At 59.6% G+C, this 17,367-nt stretch overlaps 1 protein-coding gene across 2 annotated transcripts in view; it reads left to right on the forward strand.

The window, feature by feature from the left end:
* The window catches only part of HDAC5 (histone deacetylase 5), a gene marked incomplete at its 5' end in the record, with an annotated part of 34,793 nt that overhangs the window by 7,398 nt on the left and 10,028 nt on the right, over positions 1–17,367 (forward strand). Inside the window, 5 exons of one of the 2 annotated variants that reach the window (XM_082861376.1) lie at positions 5,181–5,255; positions 16,182–16,441; positions 16,539–16,683; positions 16,794–16,908; positions 17,191–17,321. In XM_082861376.1, the coding sequence (XP_082717502.1) occupies positions 5,181–5,255; positions 16,182–16,441; positions 16,539–16,683; positions 16,794–16,908; positions 17,191–17,321 (726 nt within the window). Of the gene's footprint in view, positions 1–5,104; positions 5,256–16,181; positions 16,442–16,538; positions 16,684–16,793; positions 16,909–17,190; positions 17,322–17,367 lie in introns of those variants that run through there. The other variant, XM_082861375.1, reaches the window with a different exon arrangement.

Genomic DNA, 17,367 nt, shown 5'->3' on the forward strand with positions numbered 1-17,367 from the left:
CCAAGGGAACAGGAACCTCCCAGAGGCATGCGTTGGTGGCTTGGGGAGGACGTCTTCCAGCTTTGGGATTTTATTCCCTTACAGTGAAAGGCTGAGGTAATCAGCCTCAGATAGATCAGGTCAGTGGGTTGCCTTTCCACATGCAGGTGGTCCGAGTCCCCCTTGTAGCCACTGGTGCCAGGGCTGGCAGGGGCTGGAGGTATCCATCTGCGCTGAGCCGGGCCAGGAGGGGCCTCCAGAGTGGGGCCTATGGAATTGGCCGTGCCTCCTGGCTGGCTTTCCCGCTCCCCCCAGCAGGGGGAGATGCCGTCTTCTCGTGTTCAGGAAGGAGGGAGAAAGAGAGGGGGCCAGAGATTGGGAAGCTGGTTTTAGGACTGTGGCCAGACCTCAGAGCTGGGATCGTCGTCATTGTTCAGGGCAGCGCCCTGAAGTCTTTCCCACCGAGTTTTCCCGGGGCTCCGGGCCTGGCTCTCCCGCTTGTGGAGTTCCAGCTGCTCTGGCCCAGGGAGGGGGCCAGCCTCCACACAGCCTCCCCCTTCGAGGGGCCCAGCATCTGCCATTCCCAGAGCTCAGGGTGGCATCTGGGCTGGGGCTGCGGGTGTCCGGCGCCTGGCAGAAGCCTGGAAACCACATGCTTGGACTCCACGGAAGTCAGATGAAACCACGAATTGTAGCTGGGTGTCCACATCCCGGGTAGACACCTCACAGGGTGCCCCAGGAAGAGCATGAGGCTGTGGGGCTGGGGATAGAGGTGGGGATGAGAACGGTTAGTACCCGGGGCCTGGGTGCCCCGGCCCCTGCGCACCTCCCACCCCGTCCCGAGACTCACTTCTCTCTCCTTAGGGCGCAGAACGGCAGGCCTTGGTGAGGGGCAGTTTCCCTCCATTTCTCTCAGTGCAGGAACTTTCCTGTTTGGAAAAGAAAAATAGAAGATGGTCCACCCCGGCCTTCATAGCAAACAAGTTAGTAAGAGAGCACATTCCGGGTGAGGGGTGGCAGGTAGAGATTTGGAGAGATTTACTTCTGGGGCTCGCCCGTCCTCCCCGGGGAGTGGGAGCTGATCCAGTTACCTCTGGGCCGGGCCGAGGGCCAGCGTTTGACCTGATTTGCCTCTCCTGCAGTCTCGGGAGTACAGGCAGAGCCGCTGATGGGCTGCCCGCTTCCCTGCGGAGGCCACTGCCCGGGGGCTGGCTTCTCTTCAGGCAACGGGGGACTTGAGGAGCGAGGCTATATTTTCATTTCTGCTCCCCTTAGTGGGACTGAAGGACTGACAGAATGTGCCCCTGGCCAGCCTGGGCCCACTCTGGTCCCCGCCCTGTCCTCCATGCTGTTGCCCAGAGGAGAGGGCAAGGGTGAGGCTCGAGCCAGTCTGTGGGGCGACAGGGCCCCAGGAGAGAAGGTGGCCAGGTTCCTTAGCCCCAGCTTGGGAGGGAGAGAAGCTTCATGACAACACCTGCTGGCCCAGCACCTCCCAGCTCGCTGCACACTTTCTCTCCTTCCCTTTCCTGGCTGCCCCCTCCTTTCTGGGTGACCAGAGAAACTGGGGCATAGGCGTGGGGTGGAGCCAGGAACCTCGGCGTCCCGCCTCCCAGCCTTGGGCTCTGCCTCTGAGCCCCCAGGGAAGGCGGAGAAAGTGGGTCAGAGTCGGCGTGGGGCGGGGGGTCTGGGAAGTGGACTCTGGTGTCCCTTCTCCACTTAGATGCCCCCCTGGCACACCTCTGTGCTCACTATAGATCAGGATCTGCCCCACTCTCCCCTCCCCTGTCCCATCATTCCAGAGGGATTGAAGGCTTAGCACGGGACGTCCGGAGGAGGCAGGGTCAACCCTGAGGGGATGTGCAAGATGCCAAAGTAGGTGTTCACATTTTTCCCAGACTTGGTCTCAAATGAAGAGGGTTCAGCCAGCACCTAGCATGGGACCTGGCGCATGGCAGCTCCTGGGCGATGCTGACGGGCTCCAGCATGACTGGGCCGCGAGGGCAGGAGAGAACCGGAGGGCAGGCAGGCCCTATATCTCCAGGACCCCAGGGCAGCTGGCCCCGCACACTCCATCTGGGGTGCTCCCCGGCCAGCCCTTGGCTTTTTTACTGTGCACAGAGCAGACTTTGCTTTTTTCTTTTCGGTCAGGCCCCCACTCCAGCCTCTTGAGCCCAGGAAGTGGGCGCCTTCGAGAGCTCAAGGAGCCACATTAGGTTCTCCTCCTCCAGGTTTAGAGGGTTAGGAGGCCTGAGCCCAGCCTTCAGGGGAGGGAGCAGAGTGAGCAAGGTCATTGCGGCACCAGGGAGGGGTCGGTGCCTGTTCCTACTGAGGCTCCTGTAACCCACGCTTTGTGGGTGCTCTCTAAGGTTTGTGGGATGACACATGGGAGAGCTAGATGCGTGGGGATGGAGAAGAGACGTGAACCACAAGGAGAGGGGCTCGAAAGCGAGAAGGATGGCGGTTAGACATTAGGAAGACTTTGTTGCATGACTTGAATCTCCGAAGAAAAAAAAAGACACTTGTCCCCATCCCAGGCCTCCTGTCTTATTCCCCTGGAGGATTCTGGGAACTACACTGAGGATTGGCTGACTGTGTCTGACACTTCACTTCCCACTTCAAGCTGTTACTGGAAGTCATAGTAGTGCTGGGAACTGCCCCGAGTCCCCAGCTCTGGCCACCTCTGGGTGCCCAGTCTCCTGGGTGCTCCCAGCTTTCCTAAACAGGGAGTTGTGTTTGCTTAGGTTTCTGACTGCTCCACGTTCTGGCGCCCCTGCTTTTGAGTCACTGTAACTGATGATTTCCTCTCTTCCAGAACAGGGCTGCCCTACCATACTCTCCTGTGCCTGGGGCAGGCAGAGAGAGTCAGGACAGGGCTAGCCAGCCCTTCTGGTTGCTTTCAGCGTGGGTGGGTGGAGTCCTGGCTGGGAGGGGCTGCTGCCCCCAGCTTTCTGGGTTCCCTTGAGTCTGCTGCCTGTCACCTGTTAAGGAGACCTTGACCTTCCCTTCCCTTGCTCTTGAGAGAGCCTGGTTGGCTAGGATGAGATTGGGGCAAGGGGTGCTGAGCAAAGTCCCCAGACCTACCCTGAAATGTCCACCGACTCCAGAGCTCTGTGGGGAGCATTGCTCCATCACCAGTTTTCTGGAGTCTGCCCTGGCTGAGAAGCTGAGGCTCCAGAGCTTTGTTTCGTTCCTGTTGACCTCCAACTCCCTCAATGTACATCTTGCCAGCCAGTCTAGGGCCTGGGAAAGCCCACCTCTGCCACTTACCCATCCATGTGATCCTCCCACCTGAGGGCAGGAGGCCCCTTTGCCATCCCCAGCTGGCGGGAGCCACAGCTACTGTGACCTTGGTTGGCCAGCTCCTCCTGGGCTCCCGACAGGAGGGTGAGGTCATCCAGTCCAGGGAGAGGACAGGTGTCCCTGGCTCCATGCCTAGAGTTGGGGGCAAAGGGGGCCAGGAGGGGGCTCCAAAATAGCCACTGTGACGTCAGGAAGGGGGAGGGGGACACAGACCCAGGAATAACCAGGCTATTAAAAGGCTCCAGTGAGGTCAGGGGGCCAAGTGGGAGGCACAACCTCAGGAGGAGGGATGGGCCAGCAGTGGGCTGGGTAAGCGGGTGTCACCAGTCCTCATGGCGCTCTAGCCTTAGGTGCCAGCAGGGCCCCAGGAGCCGGGGCGGCTCTGCCAGGCCTGGGGCTGCTGGCTGGTGGGGAAGGGCTGGATGCTGGCAGCCCCTTGACTCTTCCTGAAGGGGCTCCAACCTCAAGTCTCTTCCTGCCTTGGTACTGGGGGTCATTATACCTGTTAATGGAAACCCTGGGGCAGCTTCGTGTGCTCCCTGTGCAGGAGGCAGTGGGCTGTGGTGGTTAGAGCTCAGACTTGAACTTCAGACATCCCAGACCTACCACTGAAACAGCTGTATGACCTAGGGTGAGTGACTTCATCTCTCTGTGCCTCGGTTTCCCCGTCTGCACCTCTCTTCTGAGGTCATCGTGCAGAATAAACGAGGTGATGTATGTGCTGCTCTTAGCATTACACCTGGCACACTGCCACAGGAAGAGCTACCTGTGCTCTGAGGACGGGCAGGTGCTCCCAGGTGCCCTTCCCTGGGTGGGGTGAGGCCCGTCCAGGAAGAGTCTCCCTGCCCCCTGGAAGGAAGCCGAGCAGCCTCTGGAGGTGACACCCCTAATGGGTAGGAGGGAGCTGCCCTTTAGCTGCCGCTCGGGGGTCTCCCTGCTGGTCGAGGGGGTGGGGGAGCCACCCCCCAGCTTGGAAAGAGGGCAGAAATTAAATCAACTCCCATCCGTCGGCTGTTAGAGGGACTCCAGGGAAGATGCAAGTTTAGGCCAGGTGGCCCTGTCTGCCACCCTCTCCCAGACCCTTCCAGCTCCTTTACTTGCTCTGGATGGCGAGAGGGCAGATAGAGAAGGAAATCTGGCTTTTTGGTCTCTAGCCCCTCGCCTGCCAAGAGCAGCGCCAGAGCTGCTCCCAGATGCGTGGGTATTCCAGCGTGTGCCCTTCCCCGGCGCAGGCTCTGGCCACCCGGCTCTGTGGCGTTGGCCCTGAATGCAGGCCCTCCCCTGTCCCCATCCCCCTGCCTGGCGCTTCCTCCTGGGGTGGAACGCGCCTCCCCCTCCCCCACTCGGGGCCTCCGCCAGGCCCGGGCTCCTGGCAGCCGGCCGGCGGCTCCCTGAGCATGCTCCACCTATTTATAGACAGGGCCCTCCCCCAACTGCTATTTCAGTCTCCTGCCAGCTGCCGGCGGCTCATTCGGGAAGGAGGAGCAGGGAGCCGGGCCCAGAGCTGTCACCCAGGGCTGGGAGGGAACGCAGAGAGCCCGCCTGCCTGCTCAGCTCCCCTTCCTGTCCCCTGAGTGCTCAGCCATACCCGCTTCTGGGAGCTCTGGAAGGGCCAGTGGTTGGATGCCCCTCTAGCAGGGAGCTGGGCCTGTGGCTCCGGGGCTCCTGGCTCCTCCTGCCGCCTGCAGTGCCCAGGCCGGATGAGGCACCTCCCCGCAGCGCGGGTCCCAGCAGCAGTGGCCTGAGGGAGCCCCTGAGCAGCGAGGGCCCCGCCCAGCCACCTTCCCTTTGGCCGACTCCCGCCTCAGGCGGCCCCCTGCCGGGCATGCTGCTGGTGCCCAAGGCTCAGGGGCTTGTGGAGATGCTGCAGACCATCTATGAGACGGAATCCTGTTTCTCAGCAGATGGGATGCCAGGCCGGGAACCATCCTTGGAAATCCTGCCTCGGACCCCTCTACATGGCCTCCCTGTGGCAGGTAAGTGCCTCGGTGTCCCTGCCTGCCCTCTGCCATTGGGCATCCTTGTCTCTGGGGCTGAGCGTCTGGCTCCAAGTCTCACCCAGGTGGGGTCCTGCTTGGATCTTCCTGGAGGTCTTTGTTGAGGATATGTGCAGTCAGGGGAGGTGTGCTTACTGGGATGGGCTTCCCTGCTCTCCCTGGGCCCAAACCTGCCCTCCCACCATGCCCTCCAGCTGCACTGTGCTGCATCTCTTCGAGTCCCTTTGGCCTCAGGCAGGGTCGACATCAGCTGCTGGGGGCTGTGGATTACTAGAGGATCCTGGCCTAGTTGGCACCATGGTCAGAGGGGAGGAAGTGGGTCAGTGACCTGCCTCCAGGCTGTCTGCTCCCCGGGTCTGGACAAGGGAGGAACCCACAGCCCGAGTGTCCATAAGAATAAAGGCTACCCCCACTCCTCTGGCTGGGTTCTTAGGGTCAGAGGGTCCAGTGCAGTGATTTCTGCCGGTGCCCGGTCAGGAGTGCCCTGGGAATCACACACCTGGGGAGGAGGCTTGATGCAGTTGTGGTGGAGGTAGGCAGAGGCCGGCAGCTGGGATGTTGGGGGTTTTGGCTGCCTTGGCTTCTGGCTCCCCCATACCTCTCCTCCCCCCAGGCTTTGGTTTATTCTCAGCCCATGAGGATGAAGGAATGTTACTCAGGCTCACAGGGCTTGAGGACTCCCTAGCCCTCCCACCTTCTCAGCGGGGACCTTTTTGGCTCTTGGCTGGGGGTGGCGTCCCCCAGAGCTGGGCCACTCCTTCCCTCCCTCCCAGGAACCTGTTGGCAGCATCAGGCCTTCCTGGCACAGCCTCCCCACCAGGCCGGCACCACAAGATGCTTCCTCTAGGGAGGGGCCTGCTGGACCCATGCCCGCTCGGCCCCTCCTGGCAGTGGCTTGGCACTTGGGTGTGGGCGTCTGTGTGTGTATGTATGGGGAGTCTTTGCCTCTGGATATGTGGGTGTGGGTCCCAGGCTTTGAACTGGAAGGTGGGAGCCATGTGCCTGTGCAAGTGCCAGTGATTTGACTCTAAGCCGTCCAGGGATAAGGTTGCAGCTGGACTGGGATGTGTGAGAGGATGGAGGTTTGGGGAACATTTGGAAAAGCCTTCAAACCCAGCCTACCGTCTGCCTGAGCAGGGATGCCCATGTAGTCTCCTAAGGTCGCGGCATAACCCTGGGGACCAGCCCTGAGAGTGCCCGTGCAGGCCCCTGGGATGGGGGGGGGGTGGAACCTTGGGGCCAGCCGTGCAGAGTCTCTGCACAGTCCCCTGGGAGGGGTGTAAACACAGAGGGCCGTTCTAGCCCTGGTCTAGTGGAGCTCACAGCTCTAGCTAAAGACCTGCCTGCTCGCTCCTACCCTGAAGCCTCTGGGAGTCAAGGTGGTCCCTTGCCAAGCAAAGGGCTGACGGTGCAGAGCATCTGCCTGGGGGGTGGTTCTGCCCCATTCGGCAGATGCCATAGCAGCCCACCCATCCTGTCCCCGCTGCCCCTTGCCTCCCAGAAGCAGTTGGCACTTGGCCTGAAGTTTCCTCCTCAGCACGTTCTCTCATCCTCTTTCTAGTTGGGCCCCAGAGTCCTTGCAGGCTGGAACCTTGCTGATCCCATCACTTCCCTAAGGCTCCCTGTCCCTGCATAGACCCCCCCCCAGCCAGTCCCTCCCCCCACCCCCCACCCCGACACATGCACACTGCCTAGCCTTCTGAGCGGTGGCGTGGTCCGTGCTGGCAGGAGGGAGGCGTGAGTCACCTCAGCGGCTCGGGGAGAGGGCTAAGAATGTTCCCCCTGCGCAGCTCTGATGCTGTGTCTGTGACGCGGCTGGGGACAGATATAGGCCTGGAGCTCGGCTGCCTTGTTTTTTTTTTTTTGGACTCTGGAATGTAAATAGATGTTTCAAATAGAAACGCTTTAACCTTTGGGTTAAAAAAAAATCCACCCCGGATAAACACGGCCATGAGGGCCAGGCAGCCTGGTGTTCCCCCCCCAACCCTCCCCCGCCACCTCCTCTCTCCATCTCTTGATCAGTCTCCAGACAGGATGCAAAAGCCTGTGGCTAAAAAAGCAGGTGTCCAGGGACGCTTCTTGGGCCGTGTGTGTTGCCAGGCCTCCCCAGCCGGAGGGTTTGTGGAAAAGGGGCTTTCCACGGTGGGTGTCTGCCCCGAACTCGCTGCCCGCTCCAGCAGTAAGTCTTTGGAGCCCTATTTTAGGGGCATCCTTGGCTCTCTGGACTGTCTTGTGCGCACTTAGCACAGTGCCTGGCACATGGATGAATGAATGTTGCTTGAGGGGACTGGCATCCAGGGTTCACAGCAGGATTCCTGGGCTCTATTCTGGGGCTTGGCCCTCTAGGTGAATAGACAGATATGGTAAGTTGCCCTGGTGGGTGAGCCAGAGTCTTGGCAGGCGAGCGCACGAAGGATGTTGGGTGCTCTCCTCTGTTCCTGCTTGAGGACGGGGACAAAACACAGCTTCTGCTAGTGCTGTCAGGTCTTCCTTGATAGATGGGGTTTCTGCCTGGCTCCTCCCGCAACAGCCCAGCACACAGTGGACACCCCTCTCGTACAGGCTCGGTCCCGGCTCGGGGAGCCCAGGAGCTTGAACTCTGGTGAGGGTTTCCCAGGGATGCAGTGCTGCGGGATCCCCTGCCTCCCTTCTGTTGGGCCTTGGATTTCCTTCTGGCCTGGACTGGGCAGCGCGCTGCTGCTTGGGCAACGTGTAGGATGTTAAAAGCAGGCGTGGAGGAGGAGTCTTCTTTCCCCAGTGAGGGAGGGTGTGAATCCCGCTTATGCCAGGAAGGGATGCCGTGGATGTAGGGAAGTGCCTTGGGGTTTGGTTTTGGTATTGAGGTTTCCCCCTGGATATTCCTATTCACGTTCTTCATACCATTCCAAGCTTGGCTAGGTAGGTGGGTGTGTAGGCATAGGGGTGTGGGTAGGTCGGAAGTGCGAGACTGGGGTGGGAGGGGAATTAATATTATAATCTACTAAATGATGGGTATTAGGGTGCTTTCCTTACCTTATCTCCCTCGGAAAGGTATTAATAGCTATGTTTTACAATTGAGGAGGATCTGAGAAGTTAAGGAACTTGCGCAAGGTCCCAGAGTAAATGACGGCTGGGCTTCCGGCTCAGGGCTTTGTGTAGGGCGACGTCTAACCCATACGAGAGCTTCCCTGTACAAATGTCTTAAAGGCGGCCCTTCTTCCAGGTGGCTGTATCCTCAAGCCAGAGTGCACGGCTTAGCACTGGGAGCATGGGCTAGACTTCAGCCCCCAGCTTGCCCCTTCAGTTGGGTGCCCTCGTGCAGTACACAGCCTGCACAACCTTATGTGGTGGGTCTGCCTTTGTCGCTTCCAAAGTTTGTGCTCCTCGACAAGAGAGACCATTCTGGTCTTGGGGGGCTCCTGAGGTTTCTGGGAGGAGACTGTTTTCTACCAATACTGGGGGCCGCTGGATCAGCTGTTTCCCTCCCTGTAGGGATTTCGGCCCAAGGGGGGAGAAGCGGGCTCAGGAACAAAGTTGAACACCCTGTCCCATTCAGACAGCCTCCCCTGCCCCCATCCCCCCCCACCCCATCCCCTCTTCTTGTTTTTGAGACCCTCAGCTGTCCCTTCCCTGCTGCACAGCTGCCAGACAGGAAATCAGATTAACCGTGTCCACGCACACAGCTGTAACAGCTGTCAGGTTGGCAGCAGAAATGCCGCCAGCGGGGGACACTGTGAGAAAGCAGTTCTCAAACTTTCCGCTGCCACAGAATTACCGAGGGGAGCTATTAAAATGCGGATTCCCAGGCCTTACCCCCCCACCCCAAGGTTCGGATTCCGTAGGGCAGCCCAGGAACCAGCATTTTTAACACACCTCAGATGATTTTGATGTGAGTAGGCTCAGACCATGCTTGGAGTATGGGCAGGGGTCCTATGGACAGGGGTCATGGCCTAGCAGCCTGCCCGTGGATGTCACCAGTCTCCCTAGGAGGCCTCGATGGGCTTTGGGACTCTTGGGAGAAGGCCAGCTGCAGAGGGAGGGAGGCTGTTGCCTCAGTCAGATTCAAATCCAGCTCCCAGCAGCCTGGCAGTCTGGAGACGGAGGATGTCTTAAGACACTGGGGAGCAGGTGTCTAAATCCCAGCGGGGCAGGGGATTATGACAAGAGGCCAGGGGGACAGGGCGCTCTGCTGGACGCTCTGGGCTGGGCTGTGTTTGAGGAGTAGTGCAGGCAGACCTCCTGCCCTGGAGCCCCTGCTGTCCACCCCAGGTGTGGAGCGAGCAGTCCCAGCGACATCTGCAGACTTTGAATGGTTAGTGTGCCTTTTAATTGCCTCTAGCTTAGTGCCCAAGTGTTTCCTGGAAATGGCCGGGCTGGGAGAAGTGAGTCTGCTTCTCCTCCAGAGAGCTGCTCAAGACCAGTGACTAACTCTGTTTTTGCCGGTGAGAGATGCTTTGTGCCTTCCACCAGGGCTCTGCATCCCTTAAGCTTAAGGTCCTTGAGAGGCACAGTCTACCTCAAGGTTTCTGGGGTTTCCGTTCACTTGGCCCCCTTTTCCCCTGCACTCCCGGCTCTGGGGTTCTGGGGCCAACCAGGTCTCCCATCTAGATCCCTGGATCCTTCATACGGAGTTTGGCTCCCTGCTGTCATTAAGTTCAGGAATAGCCTTCAAGATTTCTCCTGGGTTTTGGTGGGAGGCAAGAGAGAACCAGAAGACCCAGGGTTAAGCCCCGGCTCCTCTGCCTCCTTTCCAGGTGACTTTGGATGAATTTCTTCCATCTCTGGCTTTGCTTTCCTCCTCTGTCAGCTGGGGGAGTTGAGTGGCTGATCCGGCTGGCACTCCCTTCAGTGACATTCTAAGTCTTTGACATCAGTTTCACGTTGCTTCCGCCTAAGAGGGGCTTCGGGTCACCCGAGTTCTGGCCCCAGGTGGATGTAGAATGGTCCTGGGGAGAGGGGTGTTGCCTGCAGCAGGCACAGCAAAGTTAGATACCTGGAAAGGCTTTCTGACTGCCGGGAGCTGGGGCCCCAGAGCAGGGACCAAAGCTTGTGTTCACCTGTGTTAAGTAATGCTTTTAAGGGACTGAGGGGTCCCACCGCTGTGGGCTGAGCCTCAGAGGACAGGGTGGCCCTTCTTGGAGCTAACAAGGCAGGGGAGGCCGGAGAGACAGGCTAGGAAGCGCTGCCATCGGGAGGAGGCTCTCCCCAGGGATGCCTCCTCCTGCGCTGGGATCCAGCTGCCGGCTGCTCCAGCTTGTGTGGGGCCCACTGGAAGGGCTTTGATTGGGACAGGACCACAGAGTGACCTTGGGACGGTCTGAAATCAGAGCGCTAAGAGAGCTTAGGCTTCACTAGACCGCCAGAGGGGTCCAGGACACACACAAATGTCAGCCATTAATAGCCTCTACGAGTACCTCCTGAGATTTTCCCAGGCTCTGCGCCAAGCCCCACTGCACGTGTTATCTCTCCGGAGCCCTAGCAGCTCTGGGAGGTGGGTGCTGTTCTTCCTCCCATTTCACAGATGCCCGCACGCAGCACAAGGAGGGGCTTGGTGTCTTGCCCTGGGAAGTGGCAGAGGCTGACTTGAACCCTGGCGTTCTCTTATTCCAGAGCCCTCGCTCTTAACCAATTACGTGATGTGTGTTGGCTTGCGCTGCATGGGGAGTTGGGAAAATTGCTAGGTGAGCGTCATCCCCAGCTCGCACATGTGGAAATACTGTCTGCATTGTGGTAGAACCTGTCGAGTCTAAATTGGCCTCCCTAGTCACGTAAGAGACCAGAAATAGATCATGGGAAACCGTCCTTGGTGGGGAGGGGTCATCGGCGTCATGGGGAGGAGTGTGAAATGCTGTTCCCTGCCTCCTTCCAAAATCCCTCAAGGCCAGCAAGGGGACAAGAGCCTTTTCCCATTCTCCAGAGGAACAGAACGAGGTCATTTGACATTTAAGGAAGCTGCTGACACCCCAGACTGCTGAGGGAGCTCCTGAGGGCCTGGGTGCGGGTGGAAGGCACTGCCCTCTAGGGTGGGCTGCCAGCCTGTTGCCTCTCCAGAGGGGCCGGTTCTCTAGGGCTGGCTCTTGCTGAGCACCTGGGATGCCCCGCACTGGAGTTAGCACTGCATAGGTTAGTGTTCCGACGGAGCCCGCCTGAGCTGGGAGCCAGGACACCTGGGTTTGAGTCCCTGAGAGGCTTGGTTTCCTTGCCTGTGACACGAGGCAGCTGAAGCAGATGGTCCCTCCCCTTTCTCCCTCTCCGCTCTTTTTGTTGGGGGTAGCTCTTCAGATCCAGGGCTTATCTGCAGAGGCCTCATTTTCATCCTGTGTAGACATTCCAAACCGCTTAATACACCCCTCCCTCAAACTCTATGTACCCTGGCTCCCCTCCTCCCCCCAGCCTTCTGTGGCTGGTGGCTTCTGGGAGCAGGGTCTTTTTAGAGCCAATTGTTAAGCTTCTTAGGTCTGCCAGGTCAGTCTACCTACTCTGGTGCTTCTCCAGGGGGAACTCAAGGTACCATTTCCTTGCTGCTAGGGTTTGGGTCACAGGGATACGGGAGTTGGTGACTTCTCCAAGAGAAGGCTGGGAGCTGGGGCATGGCCTGTGCTGTGTTCAGAGCAGGAGGAAGGCTTGACCTTGGTTTTTATTTTGAACCCTTTCCCCAAAGGTGCTGCTAAAAACCTGCTCTTGGTGTCCTAGAACCCCTTGTCTGCTCGGGGGCAGTGTCCCTTTGCCTGGACACTCTCTTTTTAGTCTAAGCCTGTGCTGGCAGTCATCCCAGAGGTTACCCTGTCAGCACCTGCGTCATCCTTCCCCCCCCCCCGGCCCCGCCCCCGCCCCGAGGAGTCAGGATATCCCTGGCTGTACTGCCCAGAGAATCTGCTGTGGGAGCCCCCGCTGGGCTGATGGGGCAATGGGGCTCATGGAGAGATCGGAAGCCCAGCTAGATGGGAAGGAAGTGTCACTAAAGTATCACTGGCGCTGCTCAGTTGTACCCATGAGCTGGGCAGAGTGATCTGCTCTACGCCAGAGCCTGGTGTGTGCGGGGCCCTTCTGATGGCTGCGTACCCAGCTGCCTGGGCCGGGGCTTCTCCGGGGAGGCAGTGTTGGTTAGTCCTTCCGAAGGCTGGAGGACAGGATGCTCTTGCTGCCAGTTCCTAAGGCCACAGCTCCCAGGAGGCAGGGTCAGAGTCCCCGGAAGGGGAGGAGTATGGAGCGGGCAGACCTGAACCCTTCTGTCTGCCTCTGCAGGAGGTCCCTGGGTCAGTTACCGGCTTCCTCTCGACTTCTGCAGCTCTCTGTCAGGAGGAGGCCTGGGGTAGGATGCCGTGCCCTCCCATGTGACCCCTTCCCAGGCCTTTGCTGGCCAGAGTCCCCAGCCTGTCCTCTTAGGGACCAGTGTTCCTCCATCTACTTTCTTCCCTTTCCAGAGGTCCTGCCACCTTTCTCAGTCCACCAGGAGGCGGTCGAGAGCCTCCTTCTATCATGACACCCCATTTCTCCTTCCAGGTGCTTGGTTCTCAAGGCAGCCACTGCCACCTGCTCTGCTCATGCTAAGCTTGCAGAGGGCACAGATCCTCGAGGGGGAGCAAGGCCAGCCACACTCTAGGTGTCATGCCCAGAAAACTGCATTTGGGGGGCTCTGTGCCTCCCCCCACCCTTTCCCTGACTCCAGCTGTCCAGCCGCAGCCCCTTCCATCTTGGATGGAGCTGGGCTACTACCTGCAGACCCACGGGCTGCTGCATCCTGTCCAGGCCCCACAGGGCCTGCAGATTAATATTCCCAGTCGCTCGTGCTTCCTGCTTGTGTGGGAACAAGGCTGTGTGGCAGAGCCCGCCGGCTGCCCCGCCACCTGCGTACCAATGGGACTGAGGCCGCGACTGCAGCACAGGACCTAGCATCTCTGCCGCGGTGGCAGCGGTGGCAGCGGCTGTGCAGGAGCCCTGGTGGGAGAGTCCCCTCGCCTGAGCCCGTGCCCTCTCTGCAGGGCTCCTGCAAGGGAAGCCAGCACTGCTGGCGGCAGTTCCAGCCCAAGCAGGGTTATCTGCTGGGAGCCAGGAGCACTTGGACCCCTGCCCTTCCCTGGGCGGGCGGGCGGGCTGGCATCCGGCTCCCACAGCCCCGGCACTGCCGGGAGCAGCAGGTTGAAGCCTGTCCACCTTGGCTGAGTGATCAGAGTGCCGTGGGCCAAGCCAGCCTCGCCTAGGAACAGATAACATTGCGGCCAGCCTGGGACCTTGCTGAGTGTTTCCAGGGCTGGGGACACCTGAGGCTGGCTGCTGGGTCCTTGCTGCCACCCTACTTTTGCACCCTGGACAGGGCCGGCCACCTCCAGAAAGGGCCTCTGTCGTTTCCCAGGGCCTTTCCTCCTGGTGCTGGGGCAGGACATGGGTTAGGAGGGAAAGTGAGTGAGTGTGTGTGTGTGTGTAACCCCACCCTCCTGGTCACATCTGGCCACTCCTGCAGATGTGGCTCTGGCCTTGTGGCCGCAGAGTCGTCAGTGTGGCTGGCGGGCAAACCACAGAGGAATGTGCCCGGCAGTGCTGGGGGAAGAAGGGCTAATGGGGAGCATGAAAGATAACTCTGCTCAGGCCACCTTCCCTCTCCCATCTCCAATGGGTCCCAGGAGCCATGTTCAGCCATGAGGGTAGCATGGCCTTGGCCTTCAGCAGGCCTTGTCCCTGCCTTGGGGGGACACTTGTTCAGTGCAGGCTCCCTGGAGAGATCCAGGCTCACAGACTGCAGTGGGTGTGGGAGCCTTTCTTAGCTCAGCCCTTAGCCCCCCTCCCGGCTCCCTCTCCACTCCTGATAAGAGATGGCAGTGGAGGCCTGGGCAGAGGCCTGCTCGCGAGGGCAGGGGACACCGGCAGCCATCAGGATGGTGGGGTCTTTCCTTCTGCAGTCCTGGGCTGGAGTGGGCCTCCTTGCCACCGGAAAGTCTGCCCAGCTCCCTGTGGCCTCCCTGGGCTGGAGTGGGGAAAGTGAGGGCTGTCTTTGGAGAAAGAAGTGGAAAAGAAACAAGACGGTCTGGCCCTGCCTCTCTCACTTCCTCCTTTCCAGTCAGTGGGTAGCTTGCCTTCCCTTTCCTGCAGGCGTCAGGAGGCTTTGTGGGGGTGTGGGCTGGGCTTGGGGCTCCCTGCTGGCGTGGTGTTTGCCCAGTTGCCCTGGCAACCGTAGGGCAGTGGTGGAGAGTGACATTCAGTGACCAGAGGACAGTATACAGGGATCAAGAGGTCGAGACCCATCTTTCCCATAAGCCCATTGGAATCTTTTGCCACTTCCTGGGGCCCTTTGGTCCATGGTCCACATGGGGGCCTGGACGCAAGGTCTTGGGACCCAGCAGGTCCCTCCACCCCTTTCCCCTTTCCCCGTGGGTTCTCCCTGGGACTGGAGTTCTGAGATCTCTGCCTTGGCTCCAGCCAGCCCCCCCCTGCCATTACCCTTCTTCCTGTCTGATTCCCTTTCCTTTCCTGTCTCCTCCTCCCACCTCCTCCCTGCGCCTGCCCGCCCATTCTCTCTCTCTTTCCCCCCTCCCCCCAGGCACAGCTGCTGTTTGGCTCACTCTATATATAGCGGCATTTTCAGGGTAATTACAATAAAACTGTTGAAAGGAGATAATCCAGCAAAGGAAGCGAGTCTGACTCCCAGCCCCCTCCTGTCCCTGCTTTGGTGCAGCCCTGCACCCCCCCTTTTCCTGCGGTCTCCTGCTCCCACCCCACCCCATATTCCCATAGCCTCTCTTGCCTGCCCCATCTGCCCTAGCTGAGTGTGGGGCAGAGAAAAGGGGAACAGATAGGGATGCCCAGAGGCTCTCCACAGGCCTCTCCTGGGCTTAGTGAGGTCCCTGGCTGCTAGCCACGTTAGTTCTAGAACTAACGTCTGTGCCTCGGTTTCTCCTGTAGTATATAGGCCTTTTGGTGGGGATTGTGTGGTGTTGAGAGGTGGGGGAGGAGGCACAGGAAGGGCGGTGGTTAAAAGTATAGGATTTGGGGCTTCCCTGGTGGTGCAGTGGTTGGGAGTCTGCCTGCCGACGCGGGGGACACGGGTTCGTGCCCCGGTCCGGGAAGATCCCACATGCCGCGGAGCGGCTGGGCCCGTGAGCCATGGCCGCTGAGCCTGCGCATCCGGAGCTTGTGCTCTGCGACGGGAGAGGCCACAACAGTGAGATGCCCGCGTACCACAAAAAAACAAACAAACAAACAAAAAAAGTATAGGGTTTGGAATCACATCTTGGTTCATTGATCACCTGGCTGTATGTCTTTGGTCACGTTACTTACACCTCTCTAAACCTCAATTTCCTTATCACTAAAGTAACTCACATAAAATGCTCAGTGGCCTTAACTATCAATGACGATATTCTTCGTTTAACACTCGTGATCTTCCAGGTACCCTGCTTTGCTTATGCATGTTTTCTCTCTTTTTTCCTTTTTTAATAAATTTATTTATTTAATTTTGGCTGTGTTGGGTCTTCGTTGCTGCATGCGAGCTTTCTCTAGTTGCGGCGAGCAGGGGCTACTCTTCATTGCAGTGCGTGGGCTTCTCATTGCGGTGGCTTCTCTTGTTGCGGAGCACAGGCTCTAGGCACGCGGGCTTCAGTAGTTGTGGCGCACGGGCTTAGTTGCTCTGCGGCATGTGGGATTTTCCCGGACCAGGGCTCGAACCCGTGTGCCCTGCATCGGCAGGTGGATTCTTAACCACTGCGCCACCAGGGAAGCCCTGCACGTTTTCTTAGTGAAGTTCATGGCTTCGATCTCATTTATTTAAGGCAGAAGGTTGTATCCACAGAGCAGAGGGATTTGACTCCCCCCTCCCCCATTCTCTTTGGGTCTAGTAGTCCTGCCTGGTAGCTTTCTGGGCCCCAGGCATAGCGGCCAGGGCCCGGTGGGGTCTGGGATGGCCCACTGACCCCTTCCTGTCTCTTCTCCCCGCAGTGGAGGTGAAGCCGGTGCTGCCAGGAGCCATGCCCAGCTCCATGGGGGGCGGGGGAGGAGGCAGCCCCAGCCCCGTGGAGCTGCGGGGTGCGCTGGCAGGCCCCGTGGACCCCGCGCTGCGGGAGCAGCAGCTACAACAGGAGCTCCTGGCGCTCAAGCAGCAGCAGCAGCTGCAGAAGCAGCTCCTGTTCGCTGAGTTCCAGAAACAGCACGACCACCTGACCCGGCAGCATGAGGTCCAGCTGCAGAAGCACCTCAAGGTGAGCGAGGGAGGGCGCGGGGGTGGGGGGCCACCCAGACCTCTGACCCCCGCCCAGACCCGGCTCACCCAGCCTCGCTCCCCCTGCGCCCCTGCAGCAGCAGCAGGAGATGCTGGCAGCCAAGAGGCAGCAGGAGCTGGAGCAGCAGCGGCAGCGGGAGCAGCAGCGGCAGGAGGAGCTGGAGAAGCAGCGGCTGGAGCAGCAGCTGCTCATCCTGCGAAACAAGGAGAAGAGCAAAGAGAGTAAGGCCTGGGGCCGCCCGGGGCCAGCTGGGACTCCTGCCCCGCCCCACGCCTCCCAGCCGTGGGGACCTGGCCCCAAGCCCCCGGGTCAGCTGTGCCCTGTCCCGCAGGTGCCATCGCCAGCACCGAGGTGAAGCTGAGGCTCCAGGAATTCCTCCTGTCGAAGTCAAAGGAGCCCACACCAGGCGGCCTCAACCATTCCCTCCCACAGCATCCCAAATGCTGGTAATGGCCCTCGGCAGGCACGGGTTGCACAGGTGTCCTGCTCAGGGGCTGCTTGGCTGCAGGATGGCAAGGGGCTCCTGGCCTGAAGCCATATAGGGGCCCTGTAACCTCTCCTAGGAGACGAGACTCCCACCCCTGTTTGTCTCCTCGCTGCCCTCCCCAGGATCCATTTCCTATCCCCATATGCAGCAGATGTTTCATAAATGTAGATTGCTGGGTGGCCGGTCCAGCTGCCTGGGTGATAACCTACATCTGTTTCCATCCCCTCCCTCCACCCTGCAGGGGAGCCCACCATGCTTCTTTGGACCAGAGTTCCCCTCCCCAGAGCGGCCCCCCTGGGACGCCTCCCTCCTACAAACTGCCTTTGCTTGGGCCCTACGACAGCCGTGATGACTTCCCCCTCCGCAAAACAGGTGAGTGAGTACAACCTGGCCTCCCAGGGTATGGGTGGCGGGGTGG

The sequence above is a fragment of the Leucopleurus acutus genome (genome assembly GCF_964270905.1).
Source record: "Leucopleurus acutus genome assembly, chromosome: 19".
Lineage (NCBI taxonomy): Eukaryota > Metazoa > Chordata > Mammalia > Artiodactyla > Delphinidae > Leucopleurus > Leucopleurus acutus.